Source organism: Aspergillus lentulus (genome assembly GCF_001445615.1).
Source record: "Aspergillus lentulus DNA, contig: Alt04, strain: IFM 54703, whole genome shotgun sequence".
Lineage (NCBI taxonomy): Eukaryota > Fungi > Ascomycota > Eurotiomycetes > Eurotiales > Aspergillaceae > Aspergillus > Aspergillus lentulus.
In genome coordinates, this window is record NW_028322122.1 from 3,669,268 (window position 1) to 3,696,203 (window position 26,936).

General features: G+C 50.6%; 12 protein-coding genes across 12 annotated transcripts; 4 read left to right on the forward strand and 8 right to left on the reverse strand.

Moving 5' to 3' along the window:
• Window positions 1–208: 208 nt before the first annotated feature.
• Window positions 209–889, reverse strand: ALT_2465 (uncharacterized protein in cpoL 5'region; the record flags this gene model as incomplete). The annotated part of the gene is made up of 1 exon (XM_033562884.2): window positions 209–889. The coding sequence occupies one exon, from the start codon at window positions 887–889 to the stop codon at window positions 209–211; it is 681 nt and encodes a 226-aa protein (XP_033418775.2).
• A 1,874-nt stretch (window positions 890–2,763) lies between these two features.
• Window positions 2,764–3,766, forward strand: ALT_2466 (DUF1996 domain-containing protein; the record flags this gene model as incomplete). Its single annotated transcript, XM_033562885.2, has 2 exons — window positions 2,764–2,995; window positions 3,045–3,766. The coding sequence occupies 2 exons, from the start codon at window positions 2,764–2,766 to the stop codon at window positions 3,764–3,766; spliced, it is 954 nt and encodes a 317-aa protein (XP_033418776.1).
• Window positions 3,767–4,522: 756 nt separating this feature from the next.
• ALT_2467 (uncharacterized protein) lies at window positions 4,523–5,515 on the forward strand (the record flags this gene model as incomplete). Its single annotated transcript, XM_033562886.2, has 1 exon — window positions 4,523–5,515. One exon carries the CDS (start codon window positions 4,523–4,525, stop codon window positions 5,513–5,515), a length of 993 nt encoding a protein of 330 aa, XP_033418777.2.
• Window positions 5,516–6,996: 1,481 nt separating this feature from the next.
• ALT_2468 (uncharacterized protein) lies at window positions 6,997–8,348 on the reverse strand (the record flags this gene model as incomplete). Its single annotated transcript, XM_033562887.2, has 2 exons — window positions 6,997–7,891; window positions 7,945–8,348. The coding sequence occupies 2 exons, from the start codon at window positions 8,346–8,348 to the stop codon at window positions 6,997–6,999; spliced, it is 1,299 nt and encodes a 432-aa protein (XP_033418778.2).
• A 962-nt stretch (window positions 8,349–9,310) lies between these two features.
• Window positions 9,311–11,626, reverse strand: bxlB (putative beta-xylosidase; the record flags this gene model as incomplete). The annotated part of the gene is made up of 1 exon (XM_033562888.2): window positions 9,311–11,626. One exon carries the CDS (start codon window positions 11,624–11,626, stop codon window positions 9,311–9,313), a length of 2,316 nt encoding a protein of 771 aa, XP_033418779.2.
• A 705-nt stretch (window positions 11,627–12,331) lies between these two features.
• ALT_2470 (allantoate permease family MFS transporter) lies at window positions 12,332–13,873 on the reverse strand (the record flags this gene model as incomplete). Its single annotated transcript, XM_033562889.2, has 1 exon — window positions 12,332–13,873. One exon carries the CDS (start codon window positions 13,871–13,873, stop codon window positions 12,332–12,334), a length of 1,542 nt encoding a protein of 513 aa, XP_033418780.2.
• A 403-nt stretch (window positions 13,874–14,276) lies between these two features.
• Window positions 14,277–16,718, reverse strand: ALT_2471 (transcription factor domain-containing protein; the record flags this gene model as incomplete). The annotated part of the gene is made up of 3 exons (XM_089599347.1): window positions 14,277–16,467; window positions 16,526–16,580; window positions 16,631–16,718. 3 exons carry the CDS (start codon window positions 16,716–16,718, stop codon window positions 14,277–14,279), a joined length of 2,334 nt encoding a protein of 777 aa, XP_089456493.1.
• A 1,071-nt stretch (window positions 16,719–17,789) lies between these two features.
• On the forward strand, window positions 17,790–19,709 carry ALT_2472 (MFS transporter; the record flags this gene model as incomplete). The annotated part of the gene is made up of 8 exons (XM_089599348.1): window positions 17,790–18,207; window positions 18,266–18,343; window positions 18,399–18,818; window positions 18,873–19,022; window positions 19,069–19,377; window positions 19,429–19,523; window positions 19,571–19,648; window positions 19,695–19,709. 8 exons carry the CDS (start codon window positions 17,790–17,792, stop codon window positions 19,707–19,709), a joined length of 1,563 nt encoding a protein of 520 aa, XP_089456494.1.
• Window positions 19,710–19,887: 178 nt separating this feature from the next.
• Window positions 19,888–20,415, reverse strand: ALT_2473 (uncharacterized protein; the record flags this gene model as incomplete). Its single annotated transcript, XM_033564418.2, has 1 exon — window positions 19,888–20,415. One exon carries the CDS (start codon window positions 20,413–20,415, stop codon window positions 19,888–19,890), a length of 528 nt encoding a protein of 175 aa, XP_033420309.2.
• Window positions 20,416–20,994: 579 nt separating this feature from the next.
• ALT_2474 (glycoside hydrolase family 76 protein) lies at window positions 20,995–22,520 on the reverse strand (the record flags this gene model as incomplete). The annotated part of the gene is made up of 4 exons (XM_033564417.1): window positions 20,995–21,576; window positions 21,626–22,075; window positions 22,124–22,368; window positions 22,418–22,520. 4 exons carry the CDS (start codon window positions 22,518–22,520, stop codon window positions 20,995–20,997), a joined length of 1,380 nt encoding a protein of 459 aa, XP_033420308.1.
• A 956-nt stretch (window positions 22,521–23,476) lies between these two features.
• On the reverse strand, window positions 23,477–24,935 carry ALT_2475 (ankyrin repeat domain-containing protein; the record flags this gene model as incomplete). The annotated part of the gene is made up of 3 exons (XM_089599349.1): window positions 23,477–23,762; window positions 24,113–24,207; window positions 24,276–24,935. The coding sequence occupies 3 exons, from the start codon at window positions 24,933–24,935 to the stop codon at window positions 23,477–23,479; spliced, it is 1,041 nt and encodes a 346-aa protein (XP_089456495.1).
• Window positions 24,936–26,350: 1,415 nt separating this feature from the next.
• Window positions 26,351–26,878, forward strand: ALT_2476 (uncharacterized protein; the record flags this gene model as incomplete). The annotated part of the gene is made up of 1 exon (XM_089599350.1): window positions 26,351–26,878. One exon carries the CDS (start codon window positions 26,351–26,353, stop codon window positions 26,876–26,878), a length of 528 nt encoding a protein of 175 aa, XP_089456496.1.
• Between the last annotated feature and the right edge of the window lie 58 nt (window positions 26,879–26,936).

Below are 26,936 nucleotides of genomic sequence, written 5' to 3' on the forward strand. Positions count from 1 at the left end.
CAGAGACACTGCAATAATCTTTCCCGGAGTACTACATCAATAACAACCCGAAGAGTCAGGATTAGAGAAGAATATATATCCCAGTTTCCGCTTCCTATAGCCGAATGCCTCCACACACCAGGAAAGGACCACAACTAGGACGGAGATTTAGCATTGCTATGACCCATTCTTAATAAACACGTTCATCAACTACTGATTCTTTTGACTATTAAAACAATCCCTCCGATCTTCTCCACTGATAGTCCAGCACATCACTCGCTATTTCGGCGCAGGGCAAGCCACAGAGAACCTCCACAACATACAACGCAGCGTCAAAGCCACTAGAAATCCCTCCGGATGAGATGACCCGCATTCCATTATCGAGTAAGCCGGCATCGACAAACCTCTTCCGGACAACCTCCGTCTGCCCATACTTTGCACAGAGCTCCTCTAGCTCTGGTATAATTGTGTAATGGGTGGTCGCGCGCCGGCCTGCAAGAATGCCTGCGGAAGCGAGGAAAAAAGCCCCGCTGCAGACTGAGAGAAGGAGGCGAGGATGGACGCGAGATTCATCCTTCGGCAGAGAAGAGAACTTCTGAATGATCTGGATGACCGGAGAGTCCGTAGAACAGAGCTCTTTCGTGACCAGATAGCTTGCGCCGGGGACAATAAGGACGTCAAACTGTGACAGGGAAGACATGGCTTGCTCAAAGCTGATGTTCCGTTTGATGACCAGGTCCTGTAGGGTGGTGATTTCGTCGCTGGGGCCGGCGGCTGTGGTGAAAAACAAACGGTCGCCAGACGGGCCTCGAACATGCGACAGCGTTTCCAGTGGCCCGGCGAAATCGACCAGGTCCATTTTCTCGAAACTCAGAATACAGACTTGGATGGGCTGGATAGTTTCCGACATCTTGAAGGGACTTGCAGCTGTTGTTCTGTTAGGATATTGAGGAGAGAAGATCGCTGAATCAAATCTCACCCGGAATCTCAAGAGAACTTTATATCATCAATCCTTAGATCTTGATCCTGGCAAGGTCAGCTGCAGATGTGTATTTGCAACCGTTCCGGTATACCAGGGAAGGCTAGTGCTGACGCAACAATAGTAAGAGCAACGTGGATAGATCAAAAGAGGAAAATACCATATCGCATTAGACTCGACTAAGACTTCAGGCGTTCCGCGCTAGACAGCACTTCTGTCCGTAGCGCTCCTACTGGTCCTTGACTTGTCATTTGCATTACTCATATCATCCAGACAAACACAATGATGATCCGACTGCACCAGCGCAAAACAGTATGTGCCGTGGTCTTGATGCTTCTTATTCTCTAGCTGATCTTGTCTTGCAGTGTGATCAGACTCAGTCGGAATGCAGGGCCTGTTGAAAATCAGGTCGCGCATGTCGGGATTACTCAGAGGCACTCAAGCCTTCAGCAATCTCACCCCTACAGCATCAACGCGCCTCTAAAACCTCCCATTACAGACGCCCATCTTAGAGTAAGACAGAATGGAGACTGCATCGAATCATCCCTGATGCCGGACACAATGTCTATTATAACTTTCGATGCTTGGAGTGACACTTCACGCTAGTTTTAAGATGGTAGCGAACTATCGCTCCTTGGATGAATGTAGACTCGGGCGACATGTAATGGAAGCCTATCTCAAAATCATCAGAGTAATTCCCTGGTAGAAAGTATTTGACTTGGAAATTGGGTCCTTTGCCTCTCTTATACATTGTCATGGCCTGTATTATCCGACAATGTCGACTGAGCGTAAATGCGCCCGGGACAAGTCTATTCCAATAATAAACATCAAGCGCTCTTAAACGAGTTCTGACTCAAAATCCTTTGATTTGGCCTTTCTTATTCGAACCTCGCATGTCCCTCTGATCTAGACTCTCTGTTAAACGCAATGACTCCTGTTCCTGTTTCATGTCTTCCGAATCAAGCGATATTTCCTGCATGCGAGTCAGTACTGGGGCTAGACGGCCACCCTCACGATTGTGCCCGACAAGATCCTACAGTGTGTTCTCCTCCCTTGCTTTTTACAGTTTATCTCCGGGAATTTATAAGTAATGCTAGTAATCTTCTCCATATGACCATTAAGTGTCCGGGTACTTGTTCTCCGGACACAGCTGCTAGTTGGACTCATTTTAAGCGTAGTGATAAGTCTCAGCTAATGTCGGTCATGACCGCTGGCGTGTGCACTTGAAAAGAAATGTTCAAGATACTTGAGAGCACGAAAGTAGTATCATTTACGAATACGAATGTTTGTCTAAGCTTCAGGTCTAGATACCTTCAACGGAGCATGTCCGCTATTGCTGAGCTTTGCTCGCTAGTTACGGACGATTTGAGACCTACTGTTTTACCGTACCGGAAAAGGGAAAAAGGGAGTTGCAAGGTGACCAATCCCTTTACCTTAAAAGAACATGTCCACTTTTATCAAACTATCCGGTTAGCTTCCTTGAAACATTGGAGTTGGTGGAGTCCCTTGGCACGCGCTTGAGGCTGGTGGTGAGACCGAATGGGGGTCGCACTAGGCAATTAGGGTCCTTCAGGGTGCTATATTCATCAACTTGCGACTGAGGGGCTGCTTTCTGGCATTGTGAGCGCAATCAACTTGAAGCTCTGCTATCTGCGCTATTTGTAGCGAAACTATGCGAATAAGATATAAACCTGCGTGTCGCCATGCTTGCATGCTTTTTCCAGTCACATTCCAGTCATTCTTTCTGTTTCAGTTAATTTGTTCTCAATCGGCTTAGTCGTTGATCGACTCTACACTCTTTCACCATGTATTTCTTTTCCCTGGTAGCCGCGGCTGGACTCGCGCATGCCTACACTGTGGTCGTCGCCGAGCAGTTCATGCTGAAGAACATTGATCCCATTGTGCTTCCTGGCCAATACAAGAGCCACATGCACAGCTTCTTCGGATCCGATGCCGTCACCATCAACACAAACACCTCGGCCGAGCTCCAGGCCGGTTGCTCGACCACCGAGAACCCCAACGACCTCTCCGTCTACTGTACGCTCTCCTCTCCGTCTGAAATCATACGCTAATCTAACCAAACCAGGGGTCCCAACCTTATACCTGACCGAAGGCGGTAAACACACCCCCATCACCCCCATGCGCTTCAGCGCCTACTACATCAACATCGGCGACGCGGAGATCCCCTTCCCCCAGAACTTCAAGGCCGTCGCCGGCAACGCCCAGGGCACGTCCCAGGCCGATGTTAAAAGCGTCTACGGCATCCAGTGGATGTGCGAGGGCGTCTCCAACACCGACGGCGGCAAGGACGTCGCTGCCTTCCCGACCAAGACCTGCCCTACCCATCTGCAGTCCATCCTGCTGTTCCCGGACTGCGTCAACCCGGACACCCTCGACTACGCCTACTCGGGCACCCAGAACTGGAGCGGCAGCTTCAGGCCCGCGAACCGCTGCCCGGCCGGCATGAAGCGCATCCCACAGCTGCGCTTCTCCATTCGCTATGATCTGCGCAAGCTTCTGCCGAAAGGGTGGTCGGGCACCCCGCCGCTGGAGTTGGCGTGTGGCTCGTCGTACTGCTGGCATGGCGATTTTATTAACGGATGGGTCCCTGAGGCGGCGAAGAATATGCTCAAGGCGACGGATAAGCGCGAGTTTATGCAGATTGATGGGCCGCTGGGTGGAGGCAAGGATGGGTCCAAGTGTGGAGCGAAAAATGCGCACGATCAGGATCCTAACCATGGAACGAGCGATTATGAGGAGAGTGTCAAGATGATGTCGAGCAAGAGGAGTATTGGCCAGCGTCGGTGATCTAGCCCCTGCTACCAGTTCTGTCTATGTTCAGGATGAGGGCTCGCCGATGTATGTACAGTAATTCAGAAAAACTATCTTCCAGTACTCTCGTTCCTTCTCTTGTTTTTGTCCACATTGTCATACTAAGTACGATCGCTTTCATCTACACACCAAGGTAGTGTAGATAAACTAAGTCCAGCAGGACTTGCCCGTTGGTGGGTTGTGATCCCAGCTACGTTTAAGGGTATATTTTTGTGCTATAGGAGAGATGTCCGCATCTTTCGTTAATTCCGTAGCCCTTTAATGCGGAGTGTCACACGTTCTAGCTGACACAGTGGCTTAGGAGGTGAACTTAATGATTAAGATTATTTTCCTCTGATAATAGATGATGACGAGGCTGATGACTGACTTTGTGGGTAAGCTGACACTTGGCGAGAATCGTCGAATTGTTCCAACCATCTTAAACCCGGAAGTCGGAATTAAGCATAACTGCTCTCCATACCATGGATGCCCGTGCATGCGGGATCAATACATTCCTCGGATTTTGCAAGTTGCATGCACCCTAAATAATCAGGCGATGGAGAATCTGGAGTTAAGAAGATCATCATGGTTATAACGACAAACTCCAGCTGAAAGGGTTCTTTCTATGTGACAACTTTCTGTATAAAGTCCGCCTCATAGTCTTTTCCAGTCTGGTGTCCATAGTCCCTCATCAATCCAAGATCATTATTTACTATCATTTCTTTCAAGCTCAGTGTGATCACAGACAGCATAATGACAGCACGCTATGCAGACGTTCACAAGAACCCCCAGGGCCCAGGGGACGCTCGCCCAACTGCCATGCAGATCATCCACGACGAGGGCCTGGAGGGCCAACTAACCGGCTCCTCGATCCTGATCACCGGCGCTTCCTCAGGCATCGGCGTCGAGACGGCCAAAACACTCTTCACCACCGGCGCAACCCTCTACCTGACAGCCCGGAACCTAAACAAAGCCAAACAAGCCCTCGGCGACCTGGTATCCTCTCCTCGCGTCCACCTGCTCGAACTAGACCTCGAATCCCTCGCCAGCGTGCGCGCCTGCGCCACCGAGGTCCTCTCCAAAACCAAGACCCTCAATATCCTCATCGCCAACGCCGGCGTCATGGCCACCCCAGAAGGACGCACCAAGGACGGCTTCGAGACCCAGCTCGGAACCAACTACCTATCTCACTTCCTGCTCTTCCTCCTTTTGCGCCCGGCGCTGCTGGCCGCCGCGACCTCACAGGCGAATTCCCGCGTGATTCTTCTCTCGTCCATCGCGCACCGGTACTCCGAGGTGGAGTTCGACAACCTCAACCTCGACGGTGAGTACGACAGGTGGAAGGCGTACGGGCAGAGCAAGTGCGCGCTGGTGTGGGCAGCGAATGAGATCGACCGGCGCTATGCCTCGCATGGTCTGCGCGCCTTTAGTGTCCAGCCCGGTGGCATTATGACCGGACTGGCGCAGCACTTGTCCGAGGAAGAGCAGAGCGGATTCACTGAGGATCCAACTCTGGGGCCTCGGCTTAAGAGCCCGGAGCAGGGTGCTGCGACTTCGGTTTGGGGGGCTGTCGCCAGAGCCCTTGAGGGGATGGGTGGGAAGTATCTTGAGGATGTGCAGATTGCTGAGGCGCATGACGCGAGCGGAGGTCCGTGGGCGCCGGGTTATGCATCGTACGCGTATAGCCCGGAGAAGGAGAGGAGGCTGTGGGATGTATCGCTGAAGTTAGTGGGTGTTGACGATTGAAAGAAGGACAATAGGCTTCAAGTTTCTAGTATGTACTTTATTTGAAATGTAATCCAGCAGGTGCTGAAGCTTAATCCTATTCAAACATGTTGTAGCATTCGTCGGCCAGTGTTCTTCTCCATGGAGTCAGTTCGTAATATGGCTTCCTTTAAAGCTCCTTACCATCTATGGAGTCTACTCGGTTATGAGTAAGAGCAACATCCCTGAACCAGAACAGTGAGCAACATACTTGGATTGCTAAGAAATTGGCAGGGTCTTCTACTCATACCTCTTCCTATAGGAGGAAGAGTAAGGAAAGTATTAGGCAGAATAACTTCATGGCGTCTCTTCATGGGAAATAAACAACTTATTACATAACCAATCGAGTCCGTCGAGTCCATAACCATACCTGAGGGATATCCTTCATCATAGATAGATTTGCTGGCCCAAGTCGACAGGATAGACTTTGCTACGCAATAATCATGACATGCCAATGTCATGCATGCTGCCACTGGTTCTTGAATAACATCAGTATCCACTGAGGCTGCATGCACCAGTGCTACCGGTATACAAAATAGTAGAGCCTAATGCCATTGCTCTCTTTCTTTGTCGAAGTCTGTGATCAAAATAAGCCCCTGATGTCAGTCATGGGGGCGTGACTATGAGTACACGGAGCAGAAAGCAAGGAAACCTCTCATAGCCTCTCAATGTATGAGGCATGGACACCAATGAGGAAGTCAACAGTTCTATCGTCTTGGGTATCCATTGCTGCATGCAGGAAGTGTGGATAAATTCGCTCTGGGGTTGCGAGAGGATTACAAAATACGACGGTCAATGTGGATTTAGCACGTCAGAGGTCGGTCAAGGCAGGGACGGAGCTGGATAATATCAGCTCTCTCCTGTTTTGGCAGCCCACTGCAAATCTTCTCATTCGAGAATATCTACTAATTCTAGTATTCATTTGAGAGTTTGGGTTAATCTAGGTTGGCGGTTGAGCTTAGGACGGGGGATATTAACAATGTAATGAAGCCAAACGTTTTACTTTATCATTTTAGGGCAATCATATCTTTGTAAGGTTTCCCTCCTTGTTTACAACTCAAGTTGGATACTTGCATTGTCGTTATGTCTTTTGTTATGGTTGCATCAATAATTTTCTCCAGGATGGAAAGGATCACATGCTGTCCTTCATGGCATTGTATGAGATTCTTTGCCCATCTCTGAAGGGGCAGTATCCAATGAGCCGTTAAGACGCCATTTATACAAACTTATGCAGGAGCCGTCGCATACGGAACAGTGAATACAAAATTTTTCGGACTATTTCAGATACCTACTTTGAAATATCCCTCCATCCTGGGGATAATATGCTATCCATTCGCTCAGCAGACCTAGACCCTAGCCATCGTCGCTTCAAGCAAACGAATGCTCTTCCCCCGCTCAGAACCAGCTTCGAGTTGACGGATCTCCTGAGTAACTTTGACAAACACCTTAAGAGGGGCTTCGGATTACTCGTCGTCATCGCTCTGCGCCGTACCAGTCACAGCCCGTTTTCTCATCTCATTAGGAGACGGTCTAGCCCGTCTTGGCCCCGATCGTTGAGGTTGAGGAAGCCCCCCTTCGCTAATGCCAACTGGAGGCTTGTCATTCTGCGTCCCAAGGGTGGAAGGAGAGCTTGGAGTGGTAACCTCAGCAGACTGTGTGGCAACTGCGGCAAAGCGGCTGCTGTAACGCTTGTCGGTCAGGTTTCGAAGAGCATCTTCCGTCATTGAGCCAACTAATTGTGCCGAATTACCTTTGGACAGGGCTTTCTTAATATCAAATAAATCAGCTAGGGTAGTCACCACTACCTGATCACTGTCGCCATCGGCAACTACCTCTCCAATCCTGTAGATTTTCTGTCGAGAGACTTCACTGGCCATGTTGCACACCTCTAAGCATTGCCTTGAAATCTGAATATCTTCCTGCAGTGCCAATCGCTCCTTGTCGTTTTGGTCCGTGTTTGTCACTAGGGAATCCAGCCGTTCCTGAAGGCGCCTGATGATGCCCGTAAAACCAGCTCTGTTTTCATCCAAAGCTTGGCGTGTCAGCAGCTGAGCTTCAAAGCGGTCCTGCACATAGTCTAGGCTGATATTTCGGGGGGCCTCTTGCAGCACGGCAGACTCCCTTTGTGCTAAAGTCTCGATGAAACTCTTCGCATCTTGGCAGATGCGAAGACACTGCTTCGTCACCTCCCTCTCATCCTCCAGATTAATGCTCACATATGAGGCATTATCATCTTGAGTCGTGAGACGTGCCAATTTTTCGTCAATCCGTCGCAGGTGAATGTCTAGATCATAGGCCGTGTCCTGTATCATTTCATTGTACTCTTGCAGGACTCGTTCGGACACCTTGGAAGAATGCCTTATGCCAAGAAGATCAGTAAAGTCTCATGCAGGAGTGGAGCTTTGACTAACATAGTAATAGTACCCAGTCCAACAGAGATCGTTGACTTGTATCCCGCAATGTTGTCAATAAATTCGTTGATGTCACCCCTCATGAACTCCAGCTTTGCCCAATCACGAAAGCCTGTCGTTGACTTTCGACTAAATATCTCCATTGCCTTTTCAAATTCTCGACATATTTGGCTGCAACGCTCAACAGGGCCCTGAAGCAGAGTCAACATCGACATATCTGCATTCATTACCTCTCCCAGTGAGCCTAGGATGCTTGTGAGGTCCTCAAGCTCATTTTGAAGTCTGCGTAGGGACTTATCGCGATCCTTGAAGCGCCTGACGGTGCCGTGGAGCGACTTGACTGACTGAACGGCAGCTGTGATAACAGCCAGCATTGAAGCAGTGATGCTCAGAGGATCCGCCATGAGGGACTCTGGAAGCGGAATGTACGCTGGCAGAGTTGCAGCAGATAATATGTGAGATGGTGGTCGGTGATTTTCAGTTGAAGGTTAGGTGGCGAGGTGGGCAGGTGTTCAAATAGCCTGTCTTATTTGTTAATACCGCCCAAGGCACTTTGCTGAGATTAGCGCCGAGGCTGAATCACCAAACGTCGTTTAGCTCAATCGCATCCCTCCTATTGGACAAGAAAGACAGGTTACTGCGTGCCTCGTCGTGGGGTTTCAGTCTCTGTCACTTCGCTCACCAATCGATGTAGCAAGTTGCGGGGTAGGTGCGGTAGAGGCCATTGAATCAATACCGAGTATTGAGATGCGCTCTCCAGTCCCTTTTTGTGAGCCTGAAATTGGCTGGAGTAGTAACTGACCCACTGACTGCTTATCGATCTGGTTCACGCCACGACCGCATATATGTGGTGGGGTCCGTCCCGCGTTTATATCAACTAAGATAGGCTGGTATGGCAAGCCATTGGAACATAACTAAAAATAACATCGGTAGGTCTTTCAGTATGTTAGTATTTCATGATATTCTGCCAGTAATAAAATTTATTTTCAAGATAAAATTAAATTTAATAAGGACCTGTATCCAGATTCTAAATTTACGAGACTTGGAGTACGTTCAAGAGGTTCTGGACGGGAAAGCAAGGGGCGTTTACCAGAGTGGCTCTCAATGAGAGATTCTTTCAGCGTGTTCATATGATTGAAGGACAGACTAAGCAGGGTAGTAGGTAGTAGAATATTCTCATGTCTGGAGATAAAAAACAAGGACTTGGAAGGCGTGTTGACTATAGTAATATGTATACGACCGAGACATAAGGCTATGTAGCTTGAGAGGTATTTTGGACGCTTCCCTTAGGCAGGACAATAATCCACTTCGCTACATAATCTTCTCGGCGGCATCCCCCTACCCACATCCGAGAATCTGGCTCACATCACCGAGTTTCCGGAGGCTGGGGGAAGCTGTCCAGAACCATCTCTTTACCCTTCACCGTGAAAGTAGCAGTCGGATATTGGTTCTCTCCCACGTCCAGCTCCAGAGTGTACCGCCCCGGGTACAGCACCAAGTCCCCATTCTCCGCTGTCCGCGCCAATGAACCCAGTGAGACTTCGACGTCAACCGACCTCTTCTCGCCAGGCTTGATCTGCTTCGCACGAGTGTACCCCACCAGCGTCTTGAGAGGATATGGCTTCGGCCCAGCATCAGTAGTCTTCAAGAACAGCAACGCCACATAATCCGACGTGGTCTTCCCAGTATTGGTCACTTGGATGCGGAAGGTGTCGAACGCAGCCCTATCGATTGGTACGTTCTTGGCTGCCCCCTTCAACAGCGCTGCAGTGTCATACGGTCCCAGGGCTCTACGCGGCCAAGTTATCTTGAAAGTTGTATAGTGTAGACCAAAGCCAAATGGCAGGACCGCCTTATCGTACCACCGATACGTACGCCCCGGAGTGTTCGACCCTGGACGCAGGGCCATATCGGTCATTGGAACCTGGCTGACATAGTCTGCTGGGTATTGTGTTACTGGCAGGCGGCCCGCAGGCGCTATCTTCCCAGTGAGGATGTCGAAGATGGCGGATCCACCTTCTTGGCTGGGATACCCGGTCCAGAGGAGAGCGTTGACGTTGGGGTTTGAGAGTAGAGACGAGTCGTCGACTTGGCCGCCTCCGAACTGGACTACGACGAGGGGCTTGCCGATCTTGGAGAGCTGGTCGATCAAGTCTAGCTGGTTCCCAGGCCAGCCGATGGTGGTGCGGTCATGGCCTTCGGCTTCGATGCTATTGTCGATACCGCCTGCGTATACCACGACATCTGCTTGTTTGGCTGCTGAGAGCGCTGCGTCAAATCCAGCTGTGCTGTCTGTGTTGATAGCTGTGCCGGAGGCGTATTTCACATCGTATCCCATCTGGGTAGCGGCCCAGAGAAGCGTGCGGATATACTTCGGGGGGCCTTCGTAGTTGCCCTGCATTTGCTTTGTTGCGTTGGCATATGGTCCGATCAGGGCAAGGGTGCCCTTGGCCTTGAGCGGAAGGGTCTTGTCGTTCTTCAATAAAACGATGCCCTCGACAGCCGCCTTGTGGGCGAGTGCTTCTGCGGCAGGGGTGTCGACATCCTTCCACCCGATGGAGCGATAGGGTTGACCCTCCGCGGGATCAAAGTACCCCAGTTTCACGAGTGAGGAGTACAGCCGAACAAGCGCCGTATCAAGCGTCTGGTTGGTATAGAGACCCTCGTCTGCAGCCTGTCCAAGATATTTAGGAAACACCGTGCCGCAATCCAAATCCGTGCCTGCCTTCAGCGCCGTAGCAGCGGCCTCGGCTGGAGTCTTTGTGTAATTATGGCCATTGTAGATATCGTCGATAGCACCGCAATCGCTCGTGACCCAGTGGCCGGGCTCATCCCACTTCCAGTGCTCTCGGAGAATCGTCTGCAGCAGATAGGAGTCGGCACAGGCAGGCACACCGTTCAACGCATTGTAGCTGCACATGACTGCATCGACCCTGGCATCGCGAACGCAGCTCTTGAAAGGAGGGAGATAGAACTCAGACAGATCCTGCGTCGACACCTCCGCGTTGAAGGAATGGCGCACGACGCCATTCCAGTCCTCCAGGTCATACGCCGCAAAATGCTTGCATGTGGCAACAACCTTGGGCTTCGCCGGGCCAATGCCATTCTGCAGCCCATCAACAAGATGATAGACATATCGCGAGACGTGCAGCGGGTCTTCCCCGGGTGTCTCCTGTCCCCGGCCCCAGCGCGCATCGCGGAAGGGGTTAATGTTCGGCGTCCAGAAGTCCAGTCCCGAACGACCAGCGTTACCGAATGCTCGGCCCTCAGTGCTTACTACGGTGGCGACTTGCTTGATCAAGTCGTCGTCGAAGGTGGCACCCAGGAGAATAGGCTGGGGGAACGAGGTGGCATAGCTGAATGGGCCGCTGTCGGCGAACTCGACGCCAGGCGATCCTGCTACACCGTGTAATGCTTCGCTCCACCAGTTGTATGCGGGTAGACCTAGTCTCGGCACACCGGGAGAGTTGTATTGCGTGTTGTTGACTTTTTCCTCGAAGGTCATGGCATTCACCAGTGACCGAGCACGAGTGGTCACGTCGAGGGATGTATCACAGACAGCGAGCTTGCTCATGGGACCGCTTGTGCAGTCCGGAAAGGTGTTTAGAGATAGAGCCACAGGGGCCAGAGAGACGAAGAGGGCGATGGCTTTCCCATTGTGCCACGACATGATGCCAGCCATTGTGTTGCTGGTTTGGTGGTTCTTCTTGACCACAACGAGGTTATCGACAATATTTATATATTCCTGATATCGGCTCATTGAGGGTTCTACCGATGGGCAGATGCATTGTATTTGCCATCCGCTCATGCTGATATCACTCATCATTTCAGCCGAAATCGAGGGCGGATGGCTCATTCAAGTAAAAGTCCTGTGGACCCCTGCACAGTGGTTGGACATAGCCAATGGGTTGTATCCTCAAAGATGCACATAATGAGGAGATGAGCATAAAGAAGCATTTGCCAGGGATTATATTAGCCTGAATATGCTGTATTGCGGGGGATCGTCAATGCTGGATCCAGCTCGGGGAAGGGTTTCCTCGGCATGTCTCAGTCCGCAGGAGAATCTCAATTGGCATTGGTAAGCAAGTGAGCTATGTTGAGCAGTTTAATGTTGTCAGAAGTGACAAGTTGATACGTCTGTGCAATAAAATCATCGCCGAAGGCTCATACATACAAACATGCGTATAGCACCAAAGAACGTTAAAAGTACGGAGTTGGAGGGGGTGCAGAGGACGGTTCAGCATCAGCGATAGGTCTGTGGCAATAGAATCCTTAATTAGAGACGATGTGCCTACCTCCCTATTCTACCATGTTGCAGGACAATACTCGTTGGTCTATTATCAGTTCATTCATTAGCTCAACACAGTTTATTATGATCGTCTATCGCCTAAATCGCATATCTAAACTCGCGATTCTCAAAATCAGTCCGATCTAGAAACTCATGGTCCTTTTCCACCACGTACGCATCCCCCAGCGCTTCCTTTTCCGCATCCCGTTTCTTATTCTCCCGAATCGACAACCACCGGATCAGACACAAGTCCAGGGTGATAAGAACATATAGAATGACAATCGAGATCTTTGCCGGAAGATACCTCGGCGCGTCCTTGTGCTGAAACGTCTGCGGCGATATGATGTTGCCCACAGTATACGCGATGGTCTGGATGCACGAGACGGTGATCTTCTTCGTCGACCCGGCGACATTGGTACTCGTCAACCCCAGAATAGTCGTCCATCCGATGGGGATGCCGCCAGATAGATAATACCCCACCAAGGCGGGAGCTTTATTCGTCGTAGCCATGAGGATCGCACCCACGATGCTCGGGATATGCCCAATGATACACCACAGCAGGCGCTGGTTCGTTCGCATAGCGAGGTACGTCAATCCAACCAGGACGACCACCTCGTATGCGCCCAAGGGTGTCACGAGCAGCAGGCTCTGCGTGGCCGAGTACCCCATCCCCGTAACAAGGATATTGCCGAAGCTGGTAGCGATCGAGTTTGGGATATTCGCGGCAAAGACCCAGAACGAGTAAAGCCATGTCTTCGGATCTCTCAGCGCCTCGTAAAATTGTTCACGCTTGAACACCGAGCTCCCAATACCCTGCTCGTTGCCTCGAAGACGCTCCGCATGCAGGGCCTTCTCCTCGGCTGATAGGAATCCCGCTGTAACTGGGGAGTCCGGCAAGATAAAGAAGAAAAGCACTCCCACAAGCGCGGTTAAGACTCCTAAAATGAGAAAGATAACCTGCCATCCGCGCAGTGCCGCGTGCGGGTCGCTACCGACATGAACCGCTACCCCATACGCAACGTACCCGCCGAACATTTGTGCCCAGCCGCACATGGAGAACCACAGTCCCACCCGGAACGCCTGTTCTTCCTTGCGGTACCACTGCGACGTGAAGACAACCCACGCGGGAACGATCGCGGCCTCTGCGCAGCCCAGGAGTGTGCGACAGACCATCAGCGAAGCGAAGGACTTGCAGGCTGCCATGCAGGCAAGGATGATGCCCCAGATTGTGACATTGGTCGCCACGTACCGGGCCAGCGGGAAGGCCTGGATGAGCCGCATGGTGGGAAATTGGAAGGTAAGCTGGCCGAAGAAGAAGATGCTGGATATCCAATTGAATTGATTGCCATGCAGATGTGCTGATTCTTTGATTCCTGTCACGCTGGCGTAGCTGATTGCGATCTTGTCTAGGTATTGGCAGAAGTAGACGATGCAGATTAACGGCATCACGTACAGGTCGATCTTGCGGACGAGGCGGCGCGAGGCTTCGGGGTCTAGGGCCCCATTCTCAGTGTCTCTCCCGGAAAGAAGTTGCAAAGCTGCGTCGCCTTTTGTGGGGAGCTTGTCCCGAGTCACTTTGATAGCTGGAGCTTTGTCATCCCGCGGGCTTTGGGGAAAGTCGACCGCCGTTGTAGCGACCATTGCCACCTGTTGTGTTGGTCCAGGACGAGAGGAATCAATGGTTGGTATAGATGAGAATATCCCAGCAGATTTATGCCCGGTAGAAGGAATAAATACTCGAAGATTTCATATTGGCCATGATAGCATCAAATCACGCAATCACGAGAATGTCTTGGCATTACGTCCAGGGATCGCAGAACACCATTCAGTGTGCAATTGAGTCATAATATCCAATTGTTCTTATCGATTCCGGCTTGCGACCCTCGGTTGGCTGAATATTTCCGGTGTCGGTTCGCTTCGAAGCGGGCAAGATGGAAGTGAAAACTCCGTGGCGTCTTGTGGTCAACGACTCGTCCCCAATGATAATTTCGATGCTAAGTAATGGTTTACAAGGTTCAGAGGACAACAATGGCTCAAGTTATCCTTAAACTCCTTCTAGGATATCGGCATACCGACTTAAAGACTGCCCTATCAGATTGACCACCTCCCAGATATGATCCGTCAAAAACAATCGACCCCAAAGACGAGTGACAATAGCACTCAGCCGTGTATTGTTCTCCAGCAACCATTCCCGACTGGCCCCATGCTGTGTCTCCATAACCATCTCGATCACAAACTCTAGAAGCTTGGTTTCCTGCTCCGTCAAGGCGGGATCAGGATTCGGCACTGTCACCTTCTCGAGCCATTTCGCCAGTAGCACCGCGCATTCCAACGAACACAGTGCGTATTGGTTCGACCAGGTGGTAACCAGCGTGTGAGCTACGTAGTTGATCCCGAGCTTGATGGGCGTGCTCAAAGCATGAGCGCAGTGTAAGGCGGCCCGTGTCAGCCGGTCGCCCCGCTGCACGGAAAGGTTCTGGCGCAGTGATTGCGCAATCTGGCTCGGGTCCCAGGTTTGCAGGCGCCGTGCGGAAGTAAAGTCCGCGTTGAGGCGGATGTACGCGAGACGAAGGAGGGCGGTGGATGTGAAAGAGAGGGGCCCGTGAGGGTTAAATGGATCGATCGAGGATTCCTGGTTGCGCTCCCAGCATTGGCACCATTGTTCTAGCGCTTGTTCAAGGGATAAGGCTTCCGCCGTAGAGAGAGAGCTGTTTCGTGACAGGGGCAGGCGACGAGTCTTTTGAAGAAGCCAGATATCCTGTAGAATGGCGTGGATCAGCACGTATCCACCCAAAGAGGAGAAGCTCTCCAGGTTTGCCTTTGGTGTGGTAGGATGAGTGAAAAGCGACGACAGCGCGTCTTGTAGCTTTGGTTCCGGTGGTGTCTGACTGCGTTCTTGCATCCAAGCAACGGCATTTGGAGCATGCCATTCCTTTTCGCTGCATGGGAGATCCATACTAATTTCCTCGGTGAGGATGAGTGGAGTGATATCGAAGACAATGGTGAGGATATTGAGATAGCAGAAAACAATGAGTGAGGTTCTTTTCACACACTCCCGGCGTATCCAGCTTTTCCATGAGCCATCCTGCTCAGGCAGCTCGTTCAGTCCTCCCTCTCGGAGCATTGTCTCCATAAAACTGCGCATGAAGAGGGATTCGTGATGGGACGGATTGCGTTTGAACCATGATGAGACTGAATGGAGCAGCAATAATGCCTGGATAGTTTCGAGAAGATCTTGACTTTCAGGACTTCCAGTAGTCGAAAGTTTAAACTTTTCGGAAAATTGACCGGCCCCAGGAAACTGATAAGTCCTCCGAACATGTTCCATGGTAATGGTCCTTGCGACTTGGTACAGGCTCAAACTTGTATCTGGTTCCCGACAGTACCGAGCGCCTAATGCGGCCATGGAAAGAAACAGCTGCAAGCTCACATTTTCAATGTCCAAAGTCGGGATGTGCATGAACGGGTAATGATCGTGATATCCAGACAGATACCCTGTGAGGCATCGGGACAAAGCATGTCGAGACGGGATGTAAGGATCTGGAAGAACATTGGCGTAATCAGCGAGCAGCGTAATTATTCTGTCGCGACACTGTGTTGTGACAAAAATGGCCCCCTTCGGCTGTCGCGCTCTGTGGGAAGTTTGCGGACTCTCGGGCTGCAGAGAGGGCAACTGCGTCCCATGACGAGGAAGCACCGAGCTCGACGGCGTCACTGCTGCGTCCGCCGTGCCTGTTCGGTCAACTGAATGATCGTAATCGGAAGTCGAATCAAAGTTCCAGGCGGGAAATACAGGTAGGGGCTGATACGTCGGCGAATAGGGATGGCTGGGAAGCGGAATGCTGTCAAGGAAAGACGTGAAGTCGTCACCGTCATATGCGTTGGACGTAGTGTATCCGGAGAAAGTTTCACCAAAAACAGTCGCTTCAGCCGCGCCGGGGGAATGCGCTGATTGTAAAGGATGGCCGGCGAGAGGCGCCTGATCCGCGGTTGCCGGCCGACCGGAAGAGAATGTACCTTGGCTGGCCGAGAGTGGATGCTGATGCGGCCCGCGAGGAGGACCCTGAGTAGAAGTGGGCACGGTACAATCCGCTACGGCGGATGCAAGGATATTCAGCCCATCCAACACATGGTCAGTGGCTGATGGTATGGGCGTTGGATGGTCGCCATTGTCGGTGTCGCGGTTTCCGGACGGTGAACTATGGGACAATCGCTCATGGCGGGTCAACAGATCCCTAAGCACTTAGTATATTCTCTTCATTCGACCCTCTCGTTGCTCAATGCGGTACTTACTTGCGAGTGAACGATTTTGGACACTTGTCGCAGACATACGGCTTTTCTTTGGTGTCTACAGGGCCGGTCAGTGGATTTGGAGAAGACGGACCGGAGAGGACTCACGCGACCGATCGTGGCGCTGAAGATGCTCCAGTCGAGCAAACGTCCGAGAACATCGCTGGCATTGGAAAGTGCGGGCAGCCTTGACCATTTTCCATCGCGATGAGATTGTGGTTGTTATGGTCCTGAGTAGCCTTGTGCCACTCTCCAACCTGGAGAGTCTCTCACAAGATGTCATTAATGCCAAGAAAGAGGACAGTCAGCTCTGTGCGCTCCTCCCCGGTCGGTGCAGAAGACAGTCGCCAACGCACGGTAGGCCAACGAGGTCTTCTCGCAGTGAGAATGGCTGCTGAGCACCAGAGAATGACAGCAATCGTACAGCACCGATGCTATTAGATGGAATCGATAAAGGAGCTTGATACTTGCAAGGCGAGACTGCGAGCCCTCGCATGGTCAAAGTGCTTATCTAAGGCATGATGCGGGACCGGATGCGGAACCGGCATCTCGGTTAAGGATTGAGAGATTACTACATGCCGCTGCCAGTTGACAGGAGTCCTCAAAAAGGGAAAAGGAAAGACTAAGATGAATGAATGAATGAACAAAATAGTACCAACATTCAATTATCCCATTCCGATTTTATGTTTGTCCAAGATTTGAAATATCACTGTTCAATTTGATGGCATACAGCTTCGTCTCCAGCATGTGAAGATGAGTCAGTCAGAATACGGCCCTTCTCCGAATTGCGCCTTCTGGCACCCGCAACAGAATTGGAGAAAGTGGAGCGATTAATAATGGGAAGGATCAAATTTGAATTCAGTAGGGCAACTTAGTAGTGGTGAAAACTTGCAAAGAATGATAGAATACCCAATTAGCTTAGTCGAAACTTGAGAATAACATTTGCATCGCACATATGACAGGTTCTTCGAATCTACCAAAGCGGAGGGATTGCAACTTGTCGCTTTTTTTTTTTTTTTTTTTTTTTTTTTTTGGCCGTCTATAGAGGTACTTTCTCCAATTTTCTCCAACTCATGGTAAACGGATCGAGTTTTTCACGACTCATAAAGCCGATACGATAACCTGTGCGTCATTTGTTGTTATATCACTTGAAGCTTGTCCCACTGTCAACTTCTAGAGGTGTATGGCGCAGGAAACCAGGCAACATCTCAGCAGTGTGCAGCCCATCAAGTGATTTAATATCTACGACGTCCTTTATAATACAACCATGGACAGGGAGCCCGAAAAGGACACTCGCAACCAAGAAGTGGAATATCTATACCTAGAATTGGACACGCCTCTGCCGACACCATTCATCACATCACCTCCGGGACCAGGCCAGTCACCCGCCCCAGAATGTCCGGATCTCAAGAAGTATTCCAATCCATTTTTGTGGCCGAAATGGCGCAAGTCCATGATGACATGGATCTCCTGTGCAGTTACAGCATTGGCAGGTTACTCAGCTGGAGAGATCAGTCCGTCGTCGGCTGAACTGACCAAGGAATGGGGGATTAGCCAGGTTGTCTATAACCTGGGCATCACTGTGTTCTGCGTTGGATTTGCGTTGGCGCCGATGGTGCTGGCTCCGTTTTCAGAAATCAACGGAAGGAGGCCGATCTTCATTGCTAGTGGAATTGTCTTTGTCGGTATGGTATTTCTCAGGAATGACGGGAAAAGGTTCTCGATGCTAATCTGCGTTCAAAGCATGCATCATTGCCTGTGGAGGCACTCACTCTTTTGGAGGAATGCTTGTTGCACGATTCTTCCAGGGCGCAGGCGGATGTATGTCAATCCTCTCATAAACACTCCTGTTATCGCAGCTTACTGACAGCTGCAGCGACATTCTCAACCATGGTGGGAGGTGTGATCAGCGATATTTACCATGCGGAAGACCGGAATACTCCCATGGCACTGTTCTCTGGTGCTGCTCTTTTCGGTACTGGACTGGCCCCGATGATTGCTGGCGCCGTTGTGCAGCACACCACATGGCGATGGGTCTGGTACTCTCATGCCATCGTCTCCGCCGTCTTTGTTGTTATCATCTATCTCTTCTTTAAAGAAACCCGAGGCAGTGTGCTTCTGAGTCGGAAGGCAAAAGCACTCAACACGTACTATGAAAAACTGGAGAGTGCTGGTCATTACGGAGTCATCATGTCGGATAAGGAGACAGTCAAGCGCATCCGGTGGAAGGTGAAGAGTGATGAGGAGAGGGCGTCCTTGGCCCAGATGATCAGTATCTCGTGCTATCGACCATTCCGTGAGTTATCATCCATCTACTATCCGTCGAACGCCATACTAACCCGGGAACAAGACTTACTTGTGACCGAGCCAACCGTGTTCTTCTTCTCCCTGTGGGTATCCTTCAGCTGGGCAGTTCTATATCTCCAATTTGGTTCCGTCCCGCTGGTCTTCAAGACCAACCACGGCTTCAACGTTGAGCAAAGCGGCGCCGTCTTCACTTGTATGCCACCCACCCCCCGGATATAGGCCTCGCTAACAACTTCCAGCCATGTGTGTTGGTGTCATCATCATAACCGTCATTAGCATCTACCAAGAAAGCATCGCGCGACGCTTCGTCACTCTCCCCAAATCCGCCGAAAGACGGCTCTATTTCGTCTGCATCCAGTCACTCCTCATGCCAATCGGGTTGTTCTGGTTCGGCTGGACGTCCTACCCCTCCATTCCGTGGATTGTCCCAACGATAGCAGTTGGATGCGCTACCATGGGCATCTTCTCGGTCTACCTAGCAACCTTTAATTATCTGGCAGACACCTATCACCGATATGCCAGTTCGGCGATTGCGGCGCAATCTTGCTGTATGTTGTTTTTCCGTGTTCCGTTGCTCCGGAGTACTCACTCGACGACAGGTCGGAATCTCCTCGGTGGTGCCTTTCCGCTGGTAACCAACGCCATGTTTACGAATCTGGGATATCCGGGTGCTTCCAGTCTACTCGGTGGAATTGTAAGTTTCTGTATCTGTGAAAAGAGAGTCGAGGCTGACCTTGGCAGGGAGCTTTGCTGTGTATCGTCCCCTGGGTCCTTCTGCTGTTTGGACCCAAGATTCGCGCCAGGAGCAAATTCGCAAGTGTAAGTGTCCACTATACATTCTGCTGGACTCCACTAACTGTACCAGGAACTTGCACACTAGTTCAATTATAATCCACGATAGACTATATACATAATGATAGAGTTGATATTCAATTCAACTACCTTTTGAATCCCAAACTCCGTTATTGCATACCATCACAATCAAACAACCCACTAGTAAGGACCTGACCATGTCACTGGATATAGCGCATCTTCAACACGGTCATACATACCTGATTTCAAGTGGTAACAGCCGACCCCGACCCCGCACTCCCCCCTCTCTTCTGAATATCCCTCAACCCCTTCAACAACCTCTCAAACTGATCGAAACTCCCCGCCCCAGGAACCTTCCTGATGATCACCTCCTTATGCTTCCTCGTCCACCCCTTCGCACTCGGACTCAAATGCTCAATCGTATGCACCGCAACCTCAAGCTTCGGGTCCAGCAGCGCGCTCACCTCGCGGTGCGCAGGGCTGAAGAACAAGGGATCCACCTCGCCGAGGAGCTTGCATTCGTCCTCGAGAGCCTGTGATTCAATCTCTGGGGTTGTGGTCGAGGGGTCGTAGGAGGAGGTGTGCCGTGCGACCTCGTCGTCAGTGCCGGACTGCGTGTTTTCGGCTCGTTCTGGGTGGAGGGTTTGGCGGTCGAGTTCGTCCGGGCTGGGTTGGGGATGGGTTTGGATTGAGCGGGTGAGTATGGGTGTGTAGATGTAGACGCGGGGTCGGAGGGTTGTTGTTTGTGTTGTACGGATGAGATTTCGGAGCATTCTGCATTCAAGATGTATTGGCTTGGACAGTTATTTTGTTCGAGGTGAGGTGAAGTGCGGTGTGTCTGTTTAAATCCCGTGGGAATATACTTTGGGGAACCAGTCTGGGACGTGCGGGGAGGCGAACTCGTCACAGCTTCTCGGCGAATCGAGTGCCATCGCTGACATCATGGAGCTACCTACCTATGATTGAGTCTCGATCGGGATTTAACTGGGACGATGATCTCATGATGCGGGCAGATGTTGTTGATGATCTACACTTAATGTGTCGGGTTATTGATTCGACTGTCGCCAAGAGGCATAGAACAAACAATACTCGAATTTTGAACGAATTTTGAACATAAGAAAAGCGACATTACAACTAGTATTTAGAAATCGCTTTTATGGATTTGTCTCAGACCAATACTGCTATCCCACAGACTCAGCGATCTGGTTACATGGTGCCTGACACCGTCAATCACGGAGCCCAACGCTGCGACTGCATTATTCCTGGTCGAGTGAACATGGTCTACTATGTACAGAGAATATGAGAACAGATGTGATAAAATTACACGACGACGCTAACCCACACGCTCATCCCTAACCTCCAATGACCATAAAAGCCATCAAGCTGACCCATCCCACCACGAAGCCAATAGTCAAGATACTAGCACCCGCTTTATCACCCGTGGTGATCTTACTGGTAGAAGTGGTCTGTGCCGATTTATCTCCCGAGCCCGCAGTCGGGTCGCTGGTGCTGTTCCCGCCAGTAGTCGAGGTCACTGGTCCTTTATGTTTCGTGGTAATAAGGCTGACAGACAAGACGTCTGTGACGCTGATTTGCTCCTCCATGCCCGTCCATCCATCCCATTTCGAAGTGTACCATCGCACTCCGCAGGAATTGTTGCCGTTGCCCGTGCAGGTTGCGGCGGCCGCCACGGCTGAGCCCTGCAGCTTGGGGAGAATCCTGTCGTAAGTGGAGGGGACCAGGAGAGCAGTAAACGCCAGCCAGGATGTGACAAGACCCTTGAAGAGGATTTCGTTGTCGTTGCAGACTTCGTTCGGCTCGCAGAGGACCTCGGACATGATGTTGCCGCCGTATTTGGTGGGGAAGAAGAGGTCCAGGGTGTTGTTGAGCAGGCCGTCGACGGCAGTTGCCCACTTTGTGTTGGTTCCGTTGGTCTAACTTGTCAGTATTGGTATACTCTCTGGTTGATTTCCGGGGACGTACGTAATTCCACATATATGCCGCGCCCATGAGGTAAGTCCCGTAGTTGTAGGACCATTGATTATTCCCCTGACTCTTACAACCGTCCTCGATGTTGGTGGAATCGGCAACGCTCCACGTTTTGTTGTTGAGCAGAGGCGACGAGCAACTCCAGTCCCATACTTTCTCGGCCCATTCGTAATATGTGTGATTGTTGGTGTAACGCGCAAGACGGGCAGCTAGCTGGAACAACCCCCCGTTAGAGATGGCGTTCTTCATTGTATACCCCCCTTGGTATGTATAGATCTGCCAGCGCAAGCCTCCTCCACATGTTGACGTATCCCACCGATCGACCTGCGTGTTGTAAACGCCTTGTGCGAGAGAAAGCCAGGAGTAACCTTCCGAGCGATCGGGGAATTGCAACTCTGCGGCGAGCATGGCTGCTAGACCCCAGAACATTTGATCGTCGTTTCCCTTGGCTGGTCAGATACTCGCCTTGTATTTGTTCAATACCGTGCTTACCAAGTAGCTACTGTAGTTGGACGGCATGTAGTCGCCATCTCCAGCTTGCCATTGCAAACCCAAGCTCACTTCGCTGTTGTAGGTCTGGTCGCCGGTAAAGTACTGGTATTGCAGCATCGCCATGAACAGGGCACTACCCTCCCACCATTTCGTCGGAAACGCACCAGGGATTTGTCCGGACTCGTTGCCATGGTAGTAACTCATCGCGCCGTAAGCAGCAGTGCTGGCAGCATTTTTGATGGACTCTACTGCGGTGTTAGTCCGGCAACGCAGTTTGCTGATCGTAACACCTACGGTCATCGTTGATACTGACATCGATCGCCTGGGCCACCGATGTAAAAAATAGTGTTGTCCAGAGGGCATTCCACCCCAGTCGTGGCAATGATTGTGAGCGCATGGCGAGGTTTTCCTGGTGTGAAGTCACCGCAGGACGGAGGCCCAAGGAGGAGAAATCCTGATAAGAGGAAGAACAAAGCTGCCGTCAAATGAGCCTGGCGCCCGGAGATTAATCTCTCCAACTGCCATTCGCTGCAAGCAACTACGTAACATACCGAAATCAATCGATGAAGCAGCGCATCACTATTGGCCAATTGTGGAGCTGGGTGGGTAAACAGTTTGATGGCTGCGGCCTTTGAGTGGGCGCTATCTCCAATAATAGGCCCGCCGCGTGTCGAGCCGACGTATGCCATTCAGCCATCAAAGACTTTTACGATTTAAATGTCAGTAATTGACATAAATGCCAGTCTTTCCCGGCTATATATTTGACTGTTCATTACTGAGATATGTTTATCTGATTGAGAAAAACATGGAAAGGTTAGGGAGAAAACCCTCCAGGTACCAAATCTTCGAAAATTCAATATTAAAATCAAAACGAGCGAAATTTTGTGATTGGTTGACAGCAAAGTTCTGTGTGGTGGCTCAAGTGGGGCATGTCCAAAATAAAAGGAGAACTATTGGATGGACAAAAAGCTTGGAAAGGCTTGTTGTTGTTGCCTGGGGGGTATTACCATGCAGTACGGTAATTAGGACCACAAAACCAGCCAATACATCCATCCATCCAATGCCTTGAGTGTCTTAACTCCGCGGGAGATCAGGTACCGCTAATAATAAAAGGATATCCTACCCCCGCTCGCATGGTAGAGGCAAAAACATATGCAGTTCTGATGTGATGCCTGCAATCACCTGCCCTCGACCAACAGTTTCACTCTCAGGATGCATGATTCCGGACTTCAGTCGGGTGTTTGCTTTATCGATGCAGGTCGTGGGTCATGTTATCCTCGGAGGCGTGTATGCTTAGTGGACAGCAGCGAGCTTGAAGCTGGATGGCGGTTATAGGGTATTCGAATGAGCGCATCACGACTCTTCTGTGAGCTTTTCCCGTTCCCCCATGCCGACCCGAGCGGTGTTCGGCTCAATGTCCCCTTTCGTAACATCAGCGCATCCTTGGATAAGGAGCTCGACACATCGCTCATGTTCATTTTGTATGGCCCAAAGAGGCGGGGTTTGGCCTATATGATCCTGCATGTCGACTTCCGCGCCATACTGCAGCAAGATCTCGACAGCCTTGTCGCGGCCTTTCTCTGCGGCCCTTGACAGAGCGGTTCGGTGAGCACGATTGACAAGGTTGATTTTGGCAGATCTTGCCAGACAGCAGCATGCAGCAAGGTAGTAGGTGATGCTAGCAAGTCAGAAAACGCTTCTCCTTGCTTCTATTGCGTTCAAGAGCAACCGTACTTTCTCTTTGGCCCTACTCCTCCATACCCGCTTTACTGGTCTGTTACCATGGATGTTTGGGACTGTGAAATCCGCCCCTGCGTCGAGAAGGAGCTTCAAAATCCCGGGTTCAATCAGTCACGTAGTGATCGCTGCAAAGCACTCTCCTGCGATGGGTCAATCGCATTCACGTTTGCACCCTGCTCGATCAGAAGAGAGACGGCCTTCATCGTATTAGCCGATACGGCAGCATGCAGAGGCGCCTCCCTTGCATACTCTGTCATGTCCACCCGAGCTCCTCTTTGCAGCAAAAGCTCCACGACTGCCTCGAGAACATTTTCTGCGGGTACAGCGGTGTGACCTGGCGTGTGCTAGATGCATTGATATCTGCCCCACATTCCAATAAGAGCCTCACACATGATATGCTCTCGTGTAGTACAGCATGGAACAATGCTGTTTGCCTATGGATGTCTCTTTGGTCCACGTCTATGCCTCGGCAAAGAATTGACTCGAGCAGTGCTGTCTGCTTCTTCCGCACAAACTCAATCACTGTACTTTCCTCCAGGGAACGAACATAGTCAAAATCAGGCATGACATCCAACAGTAACTCGGCAGCCTCGGTGTTTCCACACCGGGCTGCAATCAGTAACGGTGGGGCTCCGTGTATATAAGCCCATGACTTGAAGTCATCGCTTCTGGTTTGTGTACAATAAGGGTCTATGCCAGAGTCCAGTAACCAACGAATGATCTCTGTCTGTCCGGCCCCTGCAGCCGCACGGAGGTTAGCCTCCCCATAAACGCAGTTGAAGTATCCATCGGGAGCGTAATCCATGAGCCGGTGAATAGTGTCAAGGCGGCCGTTTCTCGCAGCACATTTGAAGACATCACCTTGGCTGTTCTTAGTACTGGCGGCGATGGAATACAACGATGGCAGGGAGGCATAGTAGAGACGTCTGCACGTTTGCACAAGAGCATTCCACGAGCGAAGAGGAAGTAATTCTGCGACAAGTAAGAGAATCTCATATGGTAGGATCAGCATGCGGCTATCCTGGGTCAAAGCTGGTGGCGGATTCAAGTCACCCATTTCTCCCAGGGCCATGATGCTGTCTCCGAGCTTCTTACAAATGAAGAAGAAACAAGTAAGTATGCATGATAGAAGATGAAGTGCGTAAAGAAATAAGTATGAGGTCATGTCGACACGGTGACTCTGACAGCGCACGTGATAGAAATTGTAGTGAATATTCGCACTTCAAAGCAAACATCTTGACGTGGGGGGTTTGAAATTCTGAAGCTGAACGACATCTTGCTACTTCACTCTTGTAATTCAGACGGGGAAATCATAGAGAGAATTAGAGATATGCCCAGGGCACTGCCTAATCGGGTATTGTTGACACTGCCAAGAGTCGCTGGGAGGATCAGCCCTTCATGTGATGCTGCAAAGGAAGTATATTCATCATCCGTCGACCAAATCTAAAAAAAAACATTTTCCTTTCTCTTCGCAATCCCGAAAACATTGGCATGGAATCAAGCCAGGATTCAAAGGTCATATAAATTGGACTAAGCGACTGAGCCGCTCTGCTTCTTCGACATAGCTTGCGTTCTCATGCAACATGGTCCATATCACCGCTCTGCCCAGCGAGCTTCTTACTCTCATTGTCTCCTACGTCGATCCATCATCTTAGAGAAATTTGCGCCAAACATGTCGCCTTCTCTCGTATTCCACTACTCAGTTGCTGTTTGAGACCTTGAAACTGTACCCTACCCTGGACAGCTATGAGATTATGGATGAAATCTTGAACGGTTCAACTTTGGAGGATGCGGTCCAAAAGGGTGTATATCAATACACGTGAACATCCATAAGTTAGTATTCTCTTCTGACTGTCAACGAGTGGTATATGCTTACAGAACTAGGATTCAGATGATGAGGAAGAAGCCTCCTTTTTCAGAGAATTTGAAAACAGAATTCCACGCCTTAAGACCTTGTCAAAAGTGCAAAACGCTACCTTACAATTTGACAAGTGTTGCGGCCAGTCTAGGCATCATTGGATTATTAAGCCTCCTCGGGCAGCCACCTTTGGCAAGAAGGCCCTCAGTGTCTTCTTTGAATGGCTGGCTTCACTCGAGGTACCTCTGCAATCCTTGGGTATTCAGCATCTGCAGGATATCAACATCAAAGAGGGCGAACTATCTAATAGAATCACTAAAGTGCTGGGGAATTTGCGAGCTCTTCGGCTAAGCATTTTGAGAGAGCACAATACTGCAGCAACAGAAGATCCTCAAGAACTTTGGAATCAGGACATATTCAGTCTATTTCCCAAGTCTCAATCCTTTCTTACAAAGCTTCCGTCGGTGTGGCTAAAACCAACCGCGTCCTCTCTTGAACACCTAACCCTTTTCTGCGACACGTGGTTTGGGTTTCGCCCAAAGCTTGCATTGAGCGAGGCCCACTTTCCGCGTCTTGAAAGCATTGTTCTGGGAAATTTCACCTTCTTCCAAGTCTCCCAGTTAGGGTGGATGCTCTCACATGGAACCACCTTGAGTGAATTGTCCCTGGACGATTGCATGATCCTCTATCATCTGTGTCTTTTTGAAGACAAGCTGGGTGAGTATTCGTTCAGCAAAGACGAGATGGAACTCCGCCTTGAGGATGACGGGGAGGCAGGGTACGGGTACTACCGCTCCTACAACAAGCGTTGGCATCATTACTTCGACGCTTTCCAAACACGGCTGCCTCGTCTGCGCCAGTTTCGCATTGGGACAAGTCATTGGACTCATGGTGTACCATTCGAGACAGAATCTGAAATGAGAACCGGCTTACCTGATGAAAGATATGGTGTGTTCTATGATGGGTGGGCGCCGACTCCATATGTCCAGGTCAATTATTGGCCTGAACCTTGGGAAAGTGGTCCACCGAACTGCAATAAGAAAGATCGCAAGTCCTTACGCTTACTGTTCGACCATATTGGGCAAGAAGTCGAGGAGACTTGGACATTGCATGGAATTCGGATCAAAATTCGGACACAGCTAGACATGTTACGGTAATTAGTATATCGAGTGCACCGCATGCAATAGCATCTGAGAAGTGATCCAAAGTCGAAAG